Here is an 18,478-nt window from a genome sequence, read left to right on the forward strand (position 1 = left end):
TGCCCTCCATCTTTCCCAACATCAGGGTCTTTTCCAGGGAGTCTTCTCTTCTCATGAGGTGGCCAAAGTATTGGAGCTTCAGCTTCACGATCTGTCCTTCCAGTGAGCACTCAGGGTTGATTTCCTTCAGAATGGATAGGTTTGATCTTCTTGCAGTCCATTGGACTCTCAAGAGTCTCCTCCAGCACCGTAATTCAAAAGCATCCATTCTGTTCCATAGTCGGCCCCAAAACGTCACGACTGATCAAGAGAAAAGGCTACTTCAGCAGCTCCGAGAAATTACGAAGGTCATGAAAGAAGGCAAACTCATAGATGGAATCTCCCCAGAGAAAGAAGCTGAAGAGGCTCCGTATATGCAGGACTGGGAAGGTAAGGAAGACCTTTCTATTTATATGAAGGAAGCCTGAGTGTGCTGCTGTTGTTCTTATCAGAGGAAGCCATTCAGTATTCAAAGGCATCTAAGCACCTGGCTCTCTTAACAAGAGAGAATCCATTGATTGCTTAAGCATCTCAGACTAGCCAGCTGTAGTTTGTTGTTTATGAGGGCTTATAACACTATGCTACAAAGCTGAGGAACAGGGAGGGCTCCTTGGTAATATCTAGGGATGGGGGGGGGGGGGACTTTATTCCTTTTGCATTTAAAGGCAAACCTACCTGATTTGCCCTTACCAAAACAATACACGAACTGTAACATCACTTCCTTTGACATCAACACTTCTCTGAATTTTGCAATGCAGTTCTCTAGACAAGTAAATGTGAACAAAAATGCATATGCTGGGTAGGGTGCCACTTACATAAAAATGCATATAGTGGTGAACGTAACATACAGAAATGCATAATATTTGTGGGGAACTGCTTTGCAAAAACGTGTGTGTTGAGCAGAATTCAATACAAGAAATGTACATGTTAGGATAATTTCAGACTCAAGTGCTGATTTTTTTAAAAACAAACAAACAAACACACATACCGATGGGGAATTGTAGAGAACTGAATTTAAGACTGGGAAAATGAAAACTGAACGAAATCAAAATTGCCATTTTCACACATCCTGAGCTAACACCTGAGGCTGTTGTAGAGTCGCTCCCCCAGTCTACATAGAGAGGACTACCGTGTCCTGTGTTGGGCATCTTTAAAAAGAATCTTATTGCCACTCCAGTGTCTTTCTGCAGATGGATCAGTATCATTCTTTTTATCTCTACCAGTCTGTGCTTCATTTAGTGGCTGCACAGGTGAAAGGCAGGTGGTTTCTACCATGGAGGTAGAAACGGGTGGTTTTTGTGACCCACCAACTCTCTTGCAGGAAATAATCCAGGGGTTGAGAGAAACTGCTCAGATTTGACCACTGTTAATACCTGTGTTGGTGAAGCACAGTTAATGGTGGGGAGAGGGGATTTGCTCTGGGAAGGCAGTGTGCAATCGAAGAACTAAATCCCAATTTGTTAATCCTGCTTAGCAAGGAGCCATTAGTATGTCTAGACCAGTCCCATATGGATGCAGGACAGATCTCATTCTAAAACACATAAGCAATTGATGACATTTCAGCGACTAGATGTTCTTTTCTGGCTGCAGCCTCAAATCAAGCACACTGATTTGAAAGTGCCACTGAAATCAGTGTCACTTCCTACAGGAATTCAGGTGTTTGTGAGGCTGAACAGACCCAGTGATATCATAAACAAGGTGCCTGGCATGATTGTTCCATCTAAGACGAGTTTATTTTATGTTCTAAGGTTATCCAGAGGAGACCTATCCTGTCTATGATAACTCTGACTGCATCAAGCGCAGACAGGACACAATCCTTGTGGATTACCCTGACCCTAGCCAGCCTTCGGCTGAAGAGATAGCAGAGAGAATGGCGTTTGTGGACGATGAGGAGTGTTTATGTAGTGAAACCGTTTTGTCTGCTCTCACTATAGTGAACAGTGACCCTGCAGCAGCCCACGAGACGGAGGGCCAGCACGCCACACTCAGCGACCAGAGTAGCGCTGGCAACGACCCTGAGAAGTGCTACTGCTGCCACTTCGAAGAGGACGACCCTGCTGTGATAGCGGAGAACGAGGGCTTCTACCCTGAAAGCTGCGGTGAAATGGAAGATGCCACAGCCCAGGAGGAGCTGCTGCTAGATTCCGACCTCGAAAATGCTGCACCCCAAGAGCAGAACGAGGAAAATCCAGACGAAATGGGCATTCTGAGGAAGCGAAACACGAAGGGCATAGCGTTGCTGGGACACTGAGGATCAAAGGCGGAAGGCTATCTCTCCTTCTAGAAACTGGGGTAAACTGCTGCTTGCAAGACAAAGGCTTGTCTCCGTTGTTGCGTACCCAGCTGCTGCATATCTTTTGCATTTAGTGGCTGCACAGGTGAAAGGCAGGTGGTTTCTACCATTTGCTGCTTATTTGGATGGGAAATGAGTAGCCCCCCACTAGTTCATCAGCCTGGCCACTTCAGCATCAACTGCCTTGGAATCACAGAATCATAGCTGGAAGGGACCCTGAGGATCATCTAGTCCAACCCCCTGCAATGCAGGAATCTCAACCAGAGCAACCATTACAGATGGCCTCCAACCTCTGCTTTAAAGCGTCCAACGAAGGAGAGTCTGCTGAGAGAGTCCATCCTACTGTTGAACAGCTCTCACCGCCAGAAAGTTCTTAGTCGGAATCTCCTTTCTAGTTGAAGCCATTGGTTCGGGTCCTATCCTCCAGAGCAGGAGAAAACAAGCTTGCTCCATCTTCCGTATGACAACCCTTTAGATATTTGAAGATGGCTATCATGCGTATCTCCTCTTATTCAAGCTAAGCATACCCGACTCCCTCAATTGTTCCTCAGAAGGCTTGTTTCCAGACCCTTGCTTGCTATAGCCTCCCAAAGCGTCTAAATCAATATAGCTTCCCATTGTGACTTCTTTCGGCCTCTCCTCCTGTATAAAGTAATCCAGTAGGGAATTTTCCCACTGTACTTCTAACACCTTCACCAATGTTAACCATTCGTCAGGTTGAGGCAGCCTGTTTTAGATACCCTTAAAAGGATAGCAGATAATCAGTTTTTATATTTGATTCGCGTAAAGTACCGTAGTTGGCGCTTTATTTTATTTTTTGCCTCTGTCTTGGGTGGTCTCTTGTTGGAGACCAAAATCCTTCATGCTCTTGTAATGAGGAAATCATAAAGTGAAAGGGGTTAGTTGATTTTTTTGGCTGATAAGGAATTTCTGGGAAATTTAGTACTGAAATCTTAATACTGTCCACTGCCTAGCAAGGCGCAATGGAGATAGGGGGGCAGTGCTGCATTTGCAGCTCTGCTACCTATTGTGGCTAGGGTGGAAAGTGGGGGAGGCAAGCAAATGGCTGTGCCAGCCTGGAGCTGGCACAGTGATGAGGCACTGATCTGGCATGATGCTGCTATCTGACAAACATGGTGCCAGCTCTGGTTCCAACTGATCCCAGGCTGGCCCAGCCCCTCTTTGCCCCTGGAATGCCCCATTGCAGAGCCTTCCACTGGCTGTTACTGCTGGGGATTCCGCCAGTGGCACTTCTGCCTACCAAGATCGTTGGCAGTCAGTAGGGTGATGTCTGTATTGATGGAGTGGTGCTTGCAACCAAGTTGGCAGAGACAGGTGGGATGCTTACTTAAGTGATAGAGGTGGGTGGAGGGATGCTTCTGCCCAATCCAACCCTTCCCCCCCCCCAGCCTGGCGCAAGGGTGTGTGCCAAATTATTTCTTTTTTGTTGTATCAACAAAGAACAGGGTTTCTTTTTCTAGGTCACTTGTAAAATGAGCAATCCATTTCATCTCGCCTGTGGCTCAAGGCCTACTTACCACATGATTCCTCAAGGCCATGAACTTCAAGGCCAACTTTTTCAAAATGCACTCACAGTTAAAGTGTGCAACCAAAACGCAAGGGCATGATTTTTGGAGAGAGCAAAACAGATGACCAATATGCATCATTTGACAGATGAATTAACAGCATCTTCAGAAAACCTGCTTCACTTGCCCAATGAAATCACAGAAAGGGATTTCCAGGGATCAAAGCAAAGAGATGAAGATGCCAAGCGGCATAACACTCCTTCTCTGAGGCCTAAAATTACATGAGTAGTTTGTCTCCCTATTTTTCTTTTTCTACTTCAGGTTTTATAATTTCTTTTGATGTTGCAATTATTTATGAAAGCACTACTTATTTATTTATTTTATTGTGCAAGTATTTATATAGCACTGTATTGTTAAATATCACAGCAATCCGAATACAATAAAACACAACTATAAGCTGTACAAAATAACCACTAAAATGACTGGTCAATCGATAACATTTTTTTAAAAATGGGGAAAAAACCCTGCATATGCTTGTTGGCATACCGGTCTTGTTTTGAGGGCTCGTTTTCCTTACAGGAGTTTGGGTTTAGAAGAGATGCTGAAGGCACAAGAAGGGTCACTTTCTCCCATGTCGGCTTTTCACAGCCCAATCCCATGCAGGTTTACTGAGAAGCAGCAGTGGCTTGAAGGAAGTGGGAAGGGGGCACAGTGCTGGCAGTACAGTCATTGGGATGAGGCAGGACAAGGTGGCGATGAGGCTGGGGAGCTCCACACACACTTAAGGGGCCATCGCCTCCAGCCTGGTCATGATCACCCTGCTTCATCCCAGTGAGCTCACTGCTGCCAAGAGTAGGCTACTCCCTTACTCGCCTGCAAGGGACCACTGCTCAGCTCTAGAGTTTGCTCCCAGGAAATTGTGGTTAGTATTGCAGGCAATCGGGTGCAGTCCTGTGTATTGTCTGCTCAGGAGTAAGTGCCAGTGAATTGCGTGGGACTCAACTCTGAAGAAATGTGTATAGGATTGTGGCCTTAGAGTAGAATTCCATGTTGTGCTGTTATAACCATCTGTGCAAGCACATCAGCTTATAAGAAGGAACGATCTCTTCCTCCTTCCCCGTGAGCTGTTCTGGGGATTCTCACAAGAAGCCAGTTTCAAGGAGTGCAGGAGAAGGAGAGGGGAGAAGGCCCCGTTGTGCAAGTGAAAGTTCATTAGATGACTCCTGTCCCATGTATGTAACATAGGAGGCAGACCGTCCATTGGAACATCATGCAGATGTAACTATCCAGTAGATTGGTAGGAACTTCTCGAGAAGGTGACTCCATAGAGCCATTATGGCTAATTCAAAGTGTGGTTATATTGTAGGGTACATGGAGAATGTCAACAGCTGCACTTATAAAATGGGAGTGATGTAGGGAGGGTTAATTTTGGTTGGGTTTTCATTGCTGCCTTCCTATTCTGCAGCAGGAAAGATTGTATGTGTATGTTGTCTTGCGTTGTCTGGCTTCTGCTGCTAGAAAGCCTGCCTTTTGGCAACTGTCCTGCTTTAATAACTAGGGGCTGAAATGTCAGATATGCCTGGCCAGCAGAAATGCTTCTGTATTATAAGTTTCTGTTCCAGGAATAAGGGACTTGGGTCATTCCAGTTCTCCAAGCCTTTAGCAAAGATCTGCTTTAGCGAAGTTGATAATCAGTTCAGCTCTATTTCGTGGCCCATGTTGGACATTACAGAAACCTGCTTTGAAAATAGTTTGCAGCACTAAGTGAATGGAAAATACCAGAGGAAATTTTGTAAGCATATTTCTCTTTTGCATCCGTATTTATTTTTAAATTTGTTTATCTGAGTAAAATGAGGAACAACATTCCAGTATATATTTCGTGTGTATGTTATGTGTGTGTGTTCTCTGGAACAAGCAATGTGACTTTCAAAGAGAATGGCAGACAGTTACGTTTCCCATTTTAATGCTGAGTGTGAAAAGACCATTCAACTTACCATGAATGGAATTTCTGGATTTCATAGAAACTGCTACCATAGAGAAGGCAATGCTCCCTTTCCAGCAGCCAGTTGGCAACGTTGCAAGTTCAAAACAGGCAACCAGGAAATACATACTTGGCTCTACTCTGCCCTGAAGGGAATCAGGTTTTTTAATGACAAGCCCCAAAGTGGAGACAGCTACTAAAACTACATTACTATAGAGCAATGAGTAAACTAACCGTTTCTTGAAACGGAGGCTCACTGGCAGAGGGAAGAACAGAATAACTTTAGGTAGAATTTGTTCTGGGTAGTTAAGAGGCAGCCAGATTAAGCCCAGGTGGGGCTGGTGGCAGTTTCTACAAGATCCAGAAATCCCATTCATGGTATGTAGAACGGTCTTCTCTCGAGATTTCCTGGTAGAAGCTGCCACCATAGAGATGTACCAGAGCTTACAGACCCTTCGAGGGTGGGATCAGTGTGTTGCTGCTACTGAGAACTGTAGCATTCTCCTACCAAAGGCTGCCTCAGCCAAGGTGGATGGAGGGGTGCTCTACATGTTTTGTGTAGGGCAGCACTGATCCTGACCAGAGGAGTCAGGTTATGAGATGGGTATGCCAGTGAGATGCAACCTCTTAGCCATCAAACCAGGGTAGCTGATGTGGCTTTCTTACCAAGAAAGAGTGGATGAAAGCAGATGGACAGAGAGAACATTTGATGACTAGATCTTCAGTGGTCTGTGGACATCCTGGAAAGAGCACTACCCCATCTTCGGTGGCAGTTACTACCAGGAGATCCAGAGAATGTGGTTCCACCTTTTCTTTCTGGATTTTGAAGAGCCACCTTTCTTGCAGAAATTTCACAATCGAATCCTTCCTTGGAATGCAGTCGTAGTGAAATTCAGCTGAGAAAGTTTTCATATCTGTCCAATGCATAGATGTCCCATGGGCCAGGAAGGAGGAAGGGGAATGTAATTATAGTGAGAAGAGAGAGCAATCTTGGAGCCACATGGTAAATGAGTAAGGACTACGTATTTTAAAAAGCATGTTTGGGGGGGGGGGAGGCACAACTCTTTGAAACAAATTCAAGTTTAATTTTTTTTCTGCACAAGTTTTCTGTATTGACATGTACTGTACTCTCTACAACAGACACAATGTAATTATGTGAAAATACCAAATTAGTTGTACATATACTGATAAATAAATACATTTGCTTCAGAATACCAAAGTGTTTCTTTAAAAATTGACTTCATAAAAGCACATTTCCCCCTCAGATTTATCTAAAACTCCATATAGTTTGAAACGAACGAACGAACGAAAGAATGCCTGACTGCTCCAACAGGACAAGACAGTCTTGTGCAAATGGACAGAACACATTCTAAGCATTATGCAAAAATATGACTAATTAAATATTTGTTCGGTCCTAATTCCTCTTAGCCCACTCCCACCCACGTTTTGTTTAAAACCCTAAGACAATTTAAAACAAATTGAGACAGGAACATTGTCAAATTCTACTAGAATGATCATTGGTTTGTTTTAAGAAAGGCACAGTGATGAATTAGAAAATGTTAGCCATGGGAGACAACACTGCTAGCAAACCTTGTTCACCTAGCATCTCCAGTTTTCTGCTTTTTTACAATTGAAAAGTCAGCTGGGTTTTAAAACGCATCTTTGATGAAACAGAACATCTGGGCTTAATCCTACAAATACGTATGCCTAGCTCTCTCTCTATATTATACTCAAACAACCACCTGGTTAGTTACAGGACAGATCCTTCAGAATAACATCACACAATTCTGTCTCCAGTTTGGTTCTCATTTATGGTTTTTTTTTCACAATTCAGGCTCACATATTCTTTGCTGGCCATTGAACCAAAGGACAACAATGATCCGGCTGTCTGAAAAACTGTAAAGGTACAACTTTCAGTGACACAACTTTATGGGACATCCTTGTTTTGTCCTTACAATTACATTTTAATAAGCCTTTCACAGAAACCAGAATGGCAAAATCTGATTTTTGCAAACTGCACTGGGTCCCCCCCCCCTCATTACGGTTGATCTCATTCTAAAATATAGGGCCCATGCATTGAGAGAGAGAGTTAGAATTACTCACGGGAAACTGAGGTTGTCAGTGACATTTTTTAAGCTGAAGGAAGTTCAAAGTAAGTAAAGTGGAAGGAGATTGAAATACTTTTTGCCATATTCTTTATAAGAACCACCCGCCCTCCAAACGCTGGCTGGATGATTCTACAAAGAAGTTAGTGGGAGGCTGGGGTCAAGAGTCCACACATTTTGGCTGGCCTTGGTCACCAGTTGAAAATTGTGCTTGCCACTGACTCTTCCCTTCTCTCTGAACAGGGACAGCCAGTGTTTGCTGTAGAGGCCGGACCCCTGTCCTGCAGGGGCTCACCCCAGCCATGCTGAGCCTCAGAGAAGCTTGATAAGCTGCGATACAGCTTGCTGCTTTCTGAGCAAAATCCAAGAGAGTCTTTGGCCAGGTCCACGCTCTGGAGAAGGCAGAGAATATCACCAGATTTAAAGTTGGCAAGTCACCAGGCTTGATTGTGGATTCCTAGCTGGAGGTAAAACTCAGGGCTGGCTCCACCCCCTTGGCATTAATGGGCAACTGTCAGGACACCTGATCCGTAGCAGGACCCACTTGCTGGTGCCTGCCCTAGACCACCTTTTTTGTTTCCTGGTCCAGAGCTCCAACCTGCACCACACAGGTGGGTCACTATTTAATTCCCCCATATAAGCATTGGTTGGGGGCACAATGCCAATAGCAGCTAGATCCAGCATATCAGAGTGCTGATGATACCCTCAGGTGCCACCAAGTAATCACACACAAAAATGGGAATTCCAGGCCCTCTCAAACCTACAGCTTGCCCTGGTAGAAAAGTTAAGGTGATGTTTCTCCCATGAGTCCTAATTTAGATGCTACCTGTGCTGCAGGTAGATTTTTCATGGATTAACTTGCAGCCAGTCTCTCCTAAATGCCCAAGTAAGGACAGAACTAGAAAGGTTGGTGGGAGATCAATGATCTGATCTGATTAGTTGCTGAAGACATCTTACCAAGTCATTTTCCTGTGCAAACATAAATCTTTAGATATTGTCACAGGACTGTTTGTGTTGGAGGGGCCTGAGCAAACAGGAGAGCAGCCTCCTTATTCTTTCACAATATCACAAAGCAGTCCTTAGCGTTAAAGGTTTTGAATTTGGCTAAATATATATAATGCATATTACAATGGATAAATATTTGGCCCTAGCCCTCCAAACATTTGTGTTTCTTTTATTTCATACCAAATTATCACCAAAATTACATTTTGTTGTACAGCCTCAAGGCACACCCATGTAACCCAAATCTCTTTGCAAGTTGTTTTAGGGACAGAGAATGCACTCTGCCACTTAGTGTGCTACATTTGTCCATAGTCTGTTGACAATGAGCTTTCTAGCTTTTAAAATGCTTGCCTTGCAGGTCTTCTTCCTGCACCACATTACTGCATTACCTAAAATAGTGGCACTTTTATTTATACGTTGGTATCGCAGAAGTTTCAAACGCTGCTTTCAAAAGAAATCCAATGTACATTTCATGCTGGCAGCCAATGCTTTCAAATGGTGGGGAAATAACCCAGGAGGTCAACAAATGCTTTTTCCTCCAAGGCTGTGTGTTTACAAAACGAAACAACCATAACCAAAGTTATTTCTTGACCGTTTGGAAATCTCTCCAGATAATTCAACCATTCATGCAATCTTCCAAATTTGGGGGCAGGGGGGCTTGACTGATTTGTCTGTGTGTCAATGTGCACGGCTTTTTGTTCTTTGCCCATTCATGCTTTCACTAAAGCTGCCTAGGTATCAAAATGTAGCAAATCATGAAGTGTCTCATGAATAAGGCACATTAAACAGGCGGGCTGATGAGTTTTGCTGTTTTGGGATGCAATGAAACAGGCTGGCGTAAAATCCAGGACAGTATAGGGCAGACCTGCACTACAAACTGGTACCTGTTTTCTACCAGCCATAACTTCCGTCTAAAGCATTCTGGTAACAAACATGTTAAGAGGGTTAGTTTTCAAACTTCTGCTTTTAGAAACCCTTTCCATATACCCATCTGCTGACGAACCTCTACATATCTGCAATAAAAGCCACACTACCCTTGTGTGCTGCAGAGAGATGAGCTACTTTGTTGCCGGGTCACATAAGCTCGTGTCAGCAGACCCCTCTGAAGAGTTTCACCGGGTGGCTACTTGAGGATGTGACCGAGGATGCCAAGTGGACCTTCACCGCCTGCACCATCTTATAGTATGTATCATTATGTGCACTAAGTTGTGTTCTCTCAACTGCGTAGCAGGTCTTGTGCCACTCATGCTCTAGACATCATTTGGCCTGTTTCATTGCCATCAGTGACTCAAGGGCCTCAACTGGATGGCCAGCTCTAGCCACTGGGAAATCCCACCCCCAATAGAGCACACAGGCAGGCATCCATTGGATAAAATTAGTTTCTGGGGGCAGACTACCCAAAGAGGTTACCCTCTCCTGCGGCGAGGAATTGCTGTTGCAAAGCTTAATTGAGCAGAAGTATGGTTCTTTTTAGCAAGTTATCCATAAATTTAAAAGGTGCTCTTGATAAACTGGACAGAAAATTTAAAATATAAGTACAGTGGTACCTCGGGTTACATACGCTTCAGGTTACATATGCTTCAGGTTACAGACTCTGCTAACCCAGAAATAGTGCTTCAGGTTAAGAACTTTGCTTCAGGATAAGAACAGAAATCGGGCTCTGGTTGTGCGGCGGCAGCAGGAGGCCCCATTAGCTAAAGTGGTGCTTCAGGTTAAGAACAGTTTCAGGTTAAGAACAGACCTCCAGAACGAATTAAGTACTTAACCCGAGGTACCACTGTATATGCTTTTGTGGTATTTTTATGCATTGTGATTCGCTGTTATTTTTATTGATTATAGATTAGTAATTATTTATTGTAATTGATAAATGTAAACTGTTTAATTATTATTTGCTGCTGTTTAATTTTACTGTTTACTATTAGATCTTAATGGCTTATTCAATATTGCTTTATTTGATATAAGTTGTTTTAAGGTTACTGTGACATATTTTATATCAGATCAGATTGTTACTATTAATGTTTGATGTTTTATTATATTTTTATATGTTTTGGAAGCCACCCAGAGTGTCTGGGGCAACCCAGTCAGCTGGGCAGGGTATAAATTAAAAAAATATTATGATATTATTATTAAAAATGCAGATTGCAAGCATCATCTTAAGAGACACTTAGCATTTACTTCCGATTCCACAGAATGCTGCTTCCAAAGAAGAATGTGAAAAGTTAAACCAGGAGGGGTTGGAGAAGGAATTATAGCAGAAAAGGAGGTAAACTTTTATTTCTTTACCCCCACAGGAGTCCACCTGCAGCCTAAGGCTTGGGTCCCCACAGGGACAGGGATGTGCATAAAAAGTGAGCTATGGAATCTATTTTCCTTTGCTAACAAAGATGGCTGCTTTAGTTTGTAACGCTGTGCACACCTATTTGGCCATTGAACCAAGTGGGAATCAACCTTTCAGTAAGTGTGCCTAGGATCTGTGTGCAGGGCAACCTAATTCTCGAATGGACTATCAAATATGTTGGGCCTTCTGCAGTTTTTACTCTGTCGGAATAATGCAAGTCAAATGAAAAGGCAGGGACCTGTTTCTGTGTAAACATGGTTAGGTTTGTATTATGTAAGTGCCTTCAACTAGTGCCTCTTTTCTTTTGGAGATGATTGAAACCAGACACAACTCAGTAGCCTCTAAGTCAGATTTGTAGAAGAAAACCAACTACGCCAAGAGTGGCACCCCATGCTTGCCTACTCCCTCGTATATTTAGGGTGGCAGCCTCTGGATAGGCAAGCAGTTGCAGCGTAACTTTTAGTAATGTCAGCCCTTGGCGCAATACAGGTGGGGCAGAAATAGAATATACTTTCTAGAGTGTTTTATAAGTCGGCTTTAGTTTATTTGCCTTTCATTTTCATTCTGCATGAGCGACAGAGCCTTGCTCACCCTAATCCTTTATTTCTCTGGCATTTACACAACAATCACCTTGATATTTCTCTGCTGCTAGAATAATGCCATTTCTAAGAATAACACTGTGCGGAGAACAGGTATGTTCTTATATGGCCAGGATATTGCATTTTCTCCATATTCAGAGGATTGCATTTGTGTCTTGGATGATGCTGTACACCAGCTACATGCATGAAATATGGGTTTTGTTGTGGCCTTAGGTGCTTTTGTTAGAAAAGCAGTCAGTCAGCATTCTATATATTTCTTAAGTGTGTGTGTGTATACAAGGTGGGTCCTTTAAAAGAGGCCTGTGGATACAGAGTATACATGCTCCACAGGGCCTCTTTTAAAAGATTCACCCTGTATATATATATATATAAAATAAATCTTGATTTTCTTTGTGAACATGGTTACCATTTAGTATGCCCTGCTCCAAAAAGCGTTGTTCTAATCCCAGGCATGTGGAGAGTGGCTGTAGTTTCTCAGTGATGAGGAAAACAACTTAGCTTTGCACTCAGGTAGAGCACTGAGGCTGGCATTTGAGACAGGTGCTAGGGCCAAATGTCAGGCTCAGTACTCCACCTGAGTGCATACCGAGTTGTTTTCCTCATCACTGAGAAACTACAGCCACTCTCCACACACCTGGGATTAGAGCAACGCTTTTTGGAGCAGAGTAAAACTTCCAGGAAGGAGGGAGCCCTGGAAGCGGTTCACCCCCTTTGAGAACTTAAGTAACCGGTACCCTCCCCCCCCAAAAAAACCCAATTCAGTAACATTCTGCATCTAAACCTGGATGCCCTTTTAGCTATGATGTTTAATAGCCCAAGAATGTCTGCTCCTTTCTGAAAGTGCCATGCTGGTGCCCAAAGCTTCACCTTGTGGCAGAACATTCCATTTATTAATCATGCACAATCATGAACAAACAGCTTTGTGATCAATTTCACTGGCTGACCCCTAAGTTCTGGTAATGTGGGGAGGCATCCACTTTCCCCCCATTCAATGCATAACTTTATAAACCATCTTGCCCAGCCCAGCTGCCCAAACACTTGACCTATTCAAGTCCTCCTAACAAACAAGGGCGCTTTAAAACACAGAGATGTAGATTCTTTCGCCAATTGAAACACCTTCTTCTCCAAAGCGCTATCCTTTATGATGATTATTTCCATAAGACTATTTGGTTACTGCACTTAAGGCCTTGCTCTTGAAAGTTCCCCAGAAATGACAGACACTGTGGATGTTCTTTGAATGTTCCCGACACGGTAGAACAAATTCTTTTCTACTGTCCATTGTACAACCAGTTACATAAAATGTGTGCTATCCTCTTTTTTGGGTAGTTTAACATCATGGCACAATGAAAATATCAGATTCTGTCTGACATCAGCCTGAAAGTAACTGCAGGGGTGGTTGAGTTTTTGTCAACAGTATGTCTTCGGGTGGTGAATGGCACTATTTAGCGGGAAGAAATCCCAATGAAAATCCTCATTATTATATATTTTGCATGGCTGTTTATTCGTATATATTTTAAAATTTTATATATGGATGTTTTATGATGGCCTAGAATTGTAATGCCTAATAAAGGTTTGGTGGAGTAAGTAAGCTCTTCACAGTTGTTTTGGTTTCCAGCAACAAAGAAATTTTTTTAAAAGCCTAATTTGCTGCTGTGAATCTTGCTTCCCTCGTATGCACTTTGATAAGGTGCCCCTGAATCCAAATCTCTAGTATTCTAAAACCTGAAATTCTTTGGTGCTTAATGCATGTCTTTCTCTGTAATGACTGATGGTGGGAAAAGACAGCAACAATTCTCCCTGTTTAGAATATTTTGATAACTTGGCCCAAGGCATGAACAAACTCTCACTCAAGTCTTCTCAGCTACCCACTTTGGAAAGAATTGCTACTGATAATCCCACTCTGAGGCCCCTTTGCCTTGCTGAAAGAATCTATGAAATAAAGGCATTAAAAAGCAACAATAATTCAAATGCACACTTGAACAAGGAAATCCATTTGCTCCCTTCTTTGTAAAAATCTACCTCCTCCGGGGGGCAAATACACAGAACATAATTATCTGAATATCTAAAATCACACAGTCCAGATGGATACAAACTCTCATCACAGCCGTGCCCTTGGATCTTATTTTCTTATCATACAAATATTTGGTAAATTGGAAGACATGTCTGGTGGGCTGATGGTCACGTTTCTGAGGCTGCAACACTCTTTCTCGGAGAACAGGTCCACAGAAATCGGCCTAAGTCTAATTCTTCTAATATCAATCTGCTCTTGCTTTAAGATTAGTGAAGGTATGCTATTTAAACAACTGACGCCAACAAGCAACATTAGAAGTTATTTTATTTCACTGGTCAATGAGGATTTTTGAAATTAGGTTGTATTTTTAAAAAATTATGTATGCCACTTTGGATTTTTTCTAAATATTAAGTGGTTTATAAATACATGTAAATAAAAAAACAAAAACAAAAGAAAGGCTTTTTTCCAGCAGTTTTTCCTCTCTCATGCCATGTCCTCTCTTAAAAAAAAAAGGCTAGCTTGACACCTATGTTGCAATCTTTGGCGCCAGGTAAATGTGTTATTCTTCACCTAGGCATTCTAACATTGCAATTTTTAACTGTTTTATTATTGTATATGTATCATGAAACAATTGCTCCTGAAATCCTAAATAGGGTGAAGACTGGCATATAAATATTTAAAATAAAAAAAATAATGTTGAATAAGGCTCTTTTGGATTGTGCCATAAAGCTCTTCTATCAGATTTTATGTAGAGTTCATTGGCAGAGTTTTGCGGTGGGTTTTTAGCTAATCCATAATCTGAGATCCCGTAAATCTCTTTCCTTGCATATTGCATGGCCACATGAAAGTATTTCACCACTCATAATCGTCTATCATTCCATAGAAAATGGAAATTCACTGGGTTGGGAGAATCCTTATGCTGTGTGAACTGTCATTATATTAGGGTTTCTCCACATCTTGGGGCATGGTCCCTGCTTCGTTGTCATCCAATAATAGAATGCTAATGTGTATTGACTTAGGAGGGGAGATTTTGAAGTATTTCTTGCCCGCTACACAATGACATACATCCAAAGTGAATCCCGGTAACCCTTGTATGGGACTGGTGGTGAAGCTGTTTATTCCCAGCCTTCTCTTGATGTGGCCAAGAAAGAGTGTCTTCCTACAACTCGCATGGCACCTTGGTTTCTCCCAAGCTGTGTGCTTTGCCTTACTGCATTCTCCCTCTGAATCTGGACCAAAGTGGCGAACCATCCTTTCAGCTCAAGTTGTAGTACCTTTTTCTGAACTTAAAATACAAGAAATTAGGATATTCAACAGCCTGTACTCTTCTGAAACATTTTGATCTAGTAATTAAAAGGCAGCATAGTATATATTTAAAACTGGGACACTTTAAAAAATAAATTTGCATGTCCGCCACAAATTTTCATGTCCACTTTTGCGTGTAACCTAAAATACACTTGCACAGCAAACTGGCTCAGTCTCGGTAGGTGGTATTTTCACATCAAAGTGCAACTTAATAGTCCTTTCTATGAAAACAGATACGTGGACAGTATCAGTCACTGTAGGTTTAGCATATGGTAATTCTAGATTTTGTCCTCAAAAGGGCAGGACATATTTTGTAATCGTAACATTTTGCAATAGCTGCATTATCTTCTAAACAGCTGCCACAGAGGCAGTTGTCTGAAGAGGTCTTCGTCCAAGGAACTGAATGCCATATGGAACATATGGAGCTGACCTGAATCTAGCCAGCTCAATATTGACAATGTTGATGAGCAGCAGCTCTTCAAGTCTTCCAGCCCAGCTCTTCAGAATCTTAAGATCAAAAAAGTGGAACCTGCAGACCTCTGGGTGTTGCTGGACTACAAATCCCCTCATCCCCAAGCATTGGCCATGCTTGGGAGGTGAAATCAAGCAAAACCTGGAGGGTCACAGGTCCCACAACTCTGTGTTTACTGAATGTGCCACAGAGTGAACCCAAGGCATCATACATGCAAAGTGAATGCGTGCTCTTGATGACAACAGGAAGTTCCCCAGATATGACTTGCTCTTATGAGATAACATAATTTCTAGCATCCATATGGCAATTTTGCAAGAGTGCAGTTTCTCTCATTTAAAAATAACAATGACTTTGCATTTGAAAGTAAGGTTTAAATTAAAACACGTCTATAAAATGACAACTTTGCTTACAAGTGATTTGTGCAACATTAATTTGTGCTTCCTGTTTCTCTCTCGCCCATCTCCCATCATGACTAAAAATTCATCAGGTCCCTCCCACGTAAGCAATATAACAAATTAAGTTTGGTCTTGGCCTTGAGACCAAATGCTACCTTCATCTCTGGGTGCGTGTGTGTGTTTTTAAAGTGCATCTTTCCCGTGGTCTTGTTTCTAAAGTGGGTGATGTGAAGCACTCAAGGAATTTAACGCGATCTTGAGGTATGCTTACAGCCTCTGAATACTTCTTAAATCTAAAACCAGATTTGTGTTGCGGTAGCTGTCATGGATTTAGGAAAGAAGAAGAAAAAGCACCACTCTCAATGGTGTTTTCACTTTAAGCCATGATACAGTACCTCATGGCACATCTTCATCACATAACTGAGGACATAAGATAGGATTTCTATTTACAGATCTCTGATGCCCCTTCCAGAAAAAAATAGAGACTAGATGGAAAAAAAATATTTCCTGAAAGTCCTGAATTTTAAAATATTTTCTCTCCAGCAAAAGGGTTGGTCCTTCAAAAAAGCAAATGTTACCTGCCCCGTTAAAACATGAAACCAGTGATGACACCAGAGAAAACCTGGAACATCTCTTTATTCCTCCTTTTTCTGGTGGCATGTGGTCCTGGCGGTAGTGAGGCTCGGATGTAAGCTAGTTCACTCACAAGCCAGCTTGCTGTCAAAACTGGACAGGGCAATAGCAAAGGCTTGAAGTGCACACATTGGGTAGTTGTAGTCCATAGTGAAAATATCTTCTGCCACACGGCCAAACTGCATCACAATATAGTCAGCTGAAAGAGGGTGGGGGTGGGGAGTAAAGAAACACAGTACAAGGACATCAATATAAGGTTCTGTGTATTGAGTAAGTGTGTGTCACACTAACTTGCAGTCCAAAATATAAAGCAGGGGAAGATGAAAAATCATTTTCACCACCCAGATTCAATGAATTCAGCCTGGGAGACAGTTTCCTTTAGAGAGCTGAAAGGGGCATGATTGAGATGCTGGCCAGCTGTGAATTGCCTGGCCCTTCCTCTCATACCAAGGATGTCCTCATAAAGGGCAGAGCCAGGAAACAGAAAAAGGATACAGAGATGCAGATGAGATGAATAGAGAAGCGGAAGGCAGCTGCAGCAATCAGGAAGAGACGGGGCAAAGCATCCTTCTCCCCTGCCCCCACCTCAGCTCCCCAGCCTGCTACCCTGACTGAACTCACTCTATAGTAGCCTTTCCCAACACCCTTTGCTGGGGGACTATCTGCCTTCCCTGTTAATCCTTGCCAGCCAGGCAAATGTAAGGGGTGTAAGTCTCCTCTCCCCATAAACTGTGGGGCACATCACAGTGTAGCAAAGGCCTTGATCCCCATGGTGTGCATGCTCATTCCACTACCTCTGTTTCAGGTTTCATCACTTTTGGTGGCCATATTAAAAAAAAAAAAAGCAACCTGCAAAACCTATTTAACTAGCGGCAACAGTGACAATAGCAAATGAATGTGTACACTACCAAAAGCTATACCCTTCCCCCAACATAAAACCTTCCAACTTTCTCAAAAACTAGTACATGCTCGGACTAAGTTCCATGGTGAAGTCAAATTGCTCGGTGTTGGTTAATTCTGTGAACTAGTTATCAATAGTTCAGCCATCCCCAGTCTGGTAGCCTTGAGATGTTTAGGACTATACCTCCTGTCAACCCCTGCCAGCGTGGCCAATGGTGAAGGATGGTATGAGCTGTACCCTAAGACATCTAGAAAGCACCAGGTTAGACCAGGCTGCCCTACTTCCTCATCTTCTGTGTCAAGCCTTTATATCCACAGAACGGTTAGGGGACTGGACACTGAGCAAAGTGTATCAAAAACAGAATCTCTCTCCCTCTCCCTCTGTTTATCAGATTTCAGACAAATAAACAGCATTTCCAGCCAGTTTTGCTATAGCAGCTGTACTTACGATCATTATCGTGAATAATTTGAAAATTTTTCACTGAGGCCTGTGTCACGCGACCATGGAAATTTAAAACGTAAGACTGGGTGTCATCGTTCCAGACTGGAGTTTTGTTGTGCAGCTCAATGACACTTTCTGTGTTTTTATTCTGCCACCTTGCAAGGAGAGTTTCATGCTCCTACGAAAGCCAAGGAAAAGACATCATTTTAGCAAAAGCCCACTTTTTACTTTTGGTTTATGCAACATCAGAATGTGCCCACCCCCATGCCATCACTCTCTCAAAAAGAGATGAGATTGAAGACCATGACAGAGAGACAAGTGGCTTTTTTATTTAAAGATTTCATATATTAAATATGAATCAGGGAAACTCCTGAGATACATGATTTAAGCTAACATGACAGCTTCTCTGTATGCAGAGCTGTAGCCACTAGTATCTTGTGCAGACTGTATTTGCTAAAAAAGAAAAGCCACCTATCATTCAGAGGCTCCTTGTTAAT

At 42.6% G+C, this 18,478-nt stretch overlaps 2 protein-coding genes across 10 annotated transcripts in view; one reads left to right on the forward strand and one right to left on the reverse strand.

Moving 5' to 3' along the window:
* RIC3 (RIC3 acetylcholine receptor chaperone) overlaps positions 1-18,478 on the forward strand; it is a 40,236-nt gene that overhangs the window by 11,892 nt on the left and 9,866 nt on the right. Inside the window, exons 5-8 of one of the 5 annotated variants that reach the window (XM_083715060.1) lie at positions 221-369; positions 1,728-3,272; positions 3,319-6,782; positions 11,076-11,149. In XM_083715060.1, coding sequence (XP_083571186.1) covers positions 221-369; positions 1,728-2,230 — 652 coding nt within the window. In that variant the 3' untranslated portion in view covers positions 2,231-3,272; positions 3,319-6,782; positions 11,076-11,149. Of the gene's footprint in view, positions 1-220; positions 370-1,727; positions 6,999-11,075; positions 11,150-18,478 lie in introns of those variants that run through there. The other 4 variants (XM_083715059.1, XM_083715057.1, XM_083715058.1 and 1 more) reach the window with 4 other exon arrangements.
* The window catches only part of TUB (TUB bipartite transcription factor), a 122,697-nt gene continuing 116,426 nt past the window's right edge, over positions 12,208-18,478 (reverse strand). For all 5 annotated transcript variants that reach the window (XM_083713330.1, XM_083713327.1, XM_083713331.1 and 2 more), the window contains 2 exons: positions 17,988-18,159; positions 12,208-16,838 (listed from right to left, as the gene is read on the reverse strand). In XM_083713330.1, coding sequence (XP_083569456.1) covers positions 16,705-16,838; positions 17,988-18,159 — 306 coding nt within the window. In that variant the 3' untranslated portion in view covers positions 12,208-16,704. The remainder of the gene's footprint in view (positions 16,839-17,987; positions 18,160-18,478) is intronic.

The sequence above is a fragment of the Podarcis gaigeae genome (assembly GCF_964106915.1).
Source record: "Podarcis gaigeae genome assembly, chromosome: 1".
NCBI classification, from domain to species: domain Eukaryota; kingdom Metazoa; phylum Chordata; class Lepidosauria; order Squamata; family Lacertidae; genus Podarcis; species Podarcis gaigeae.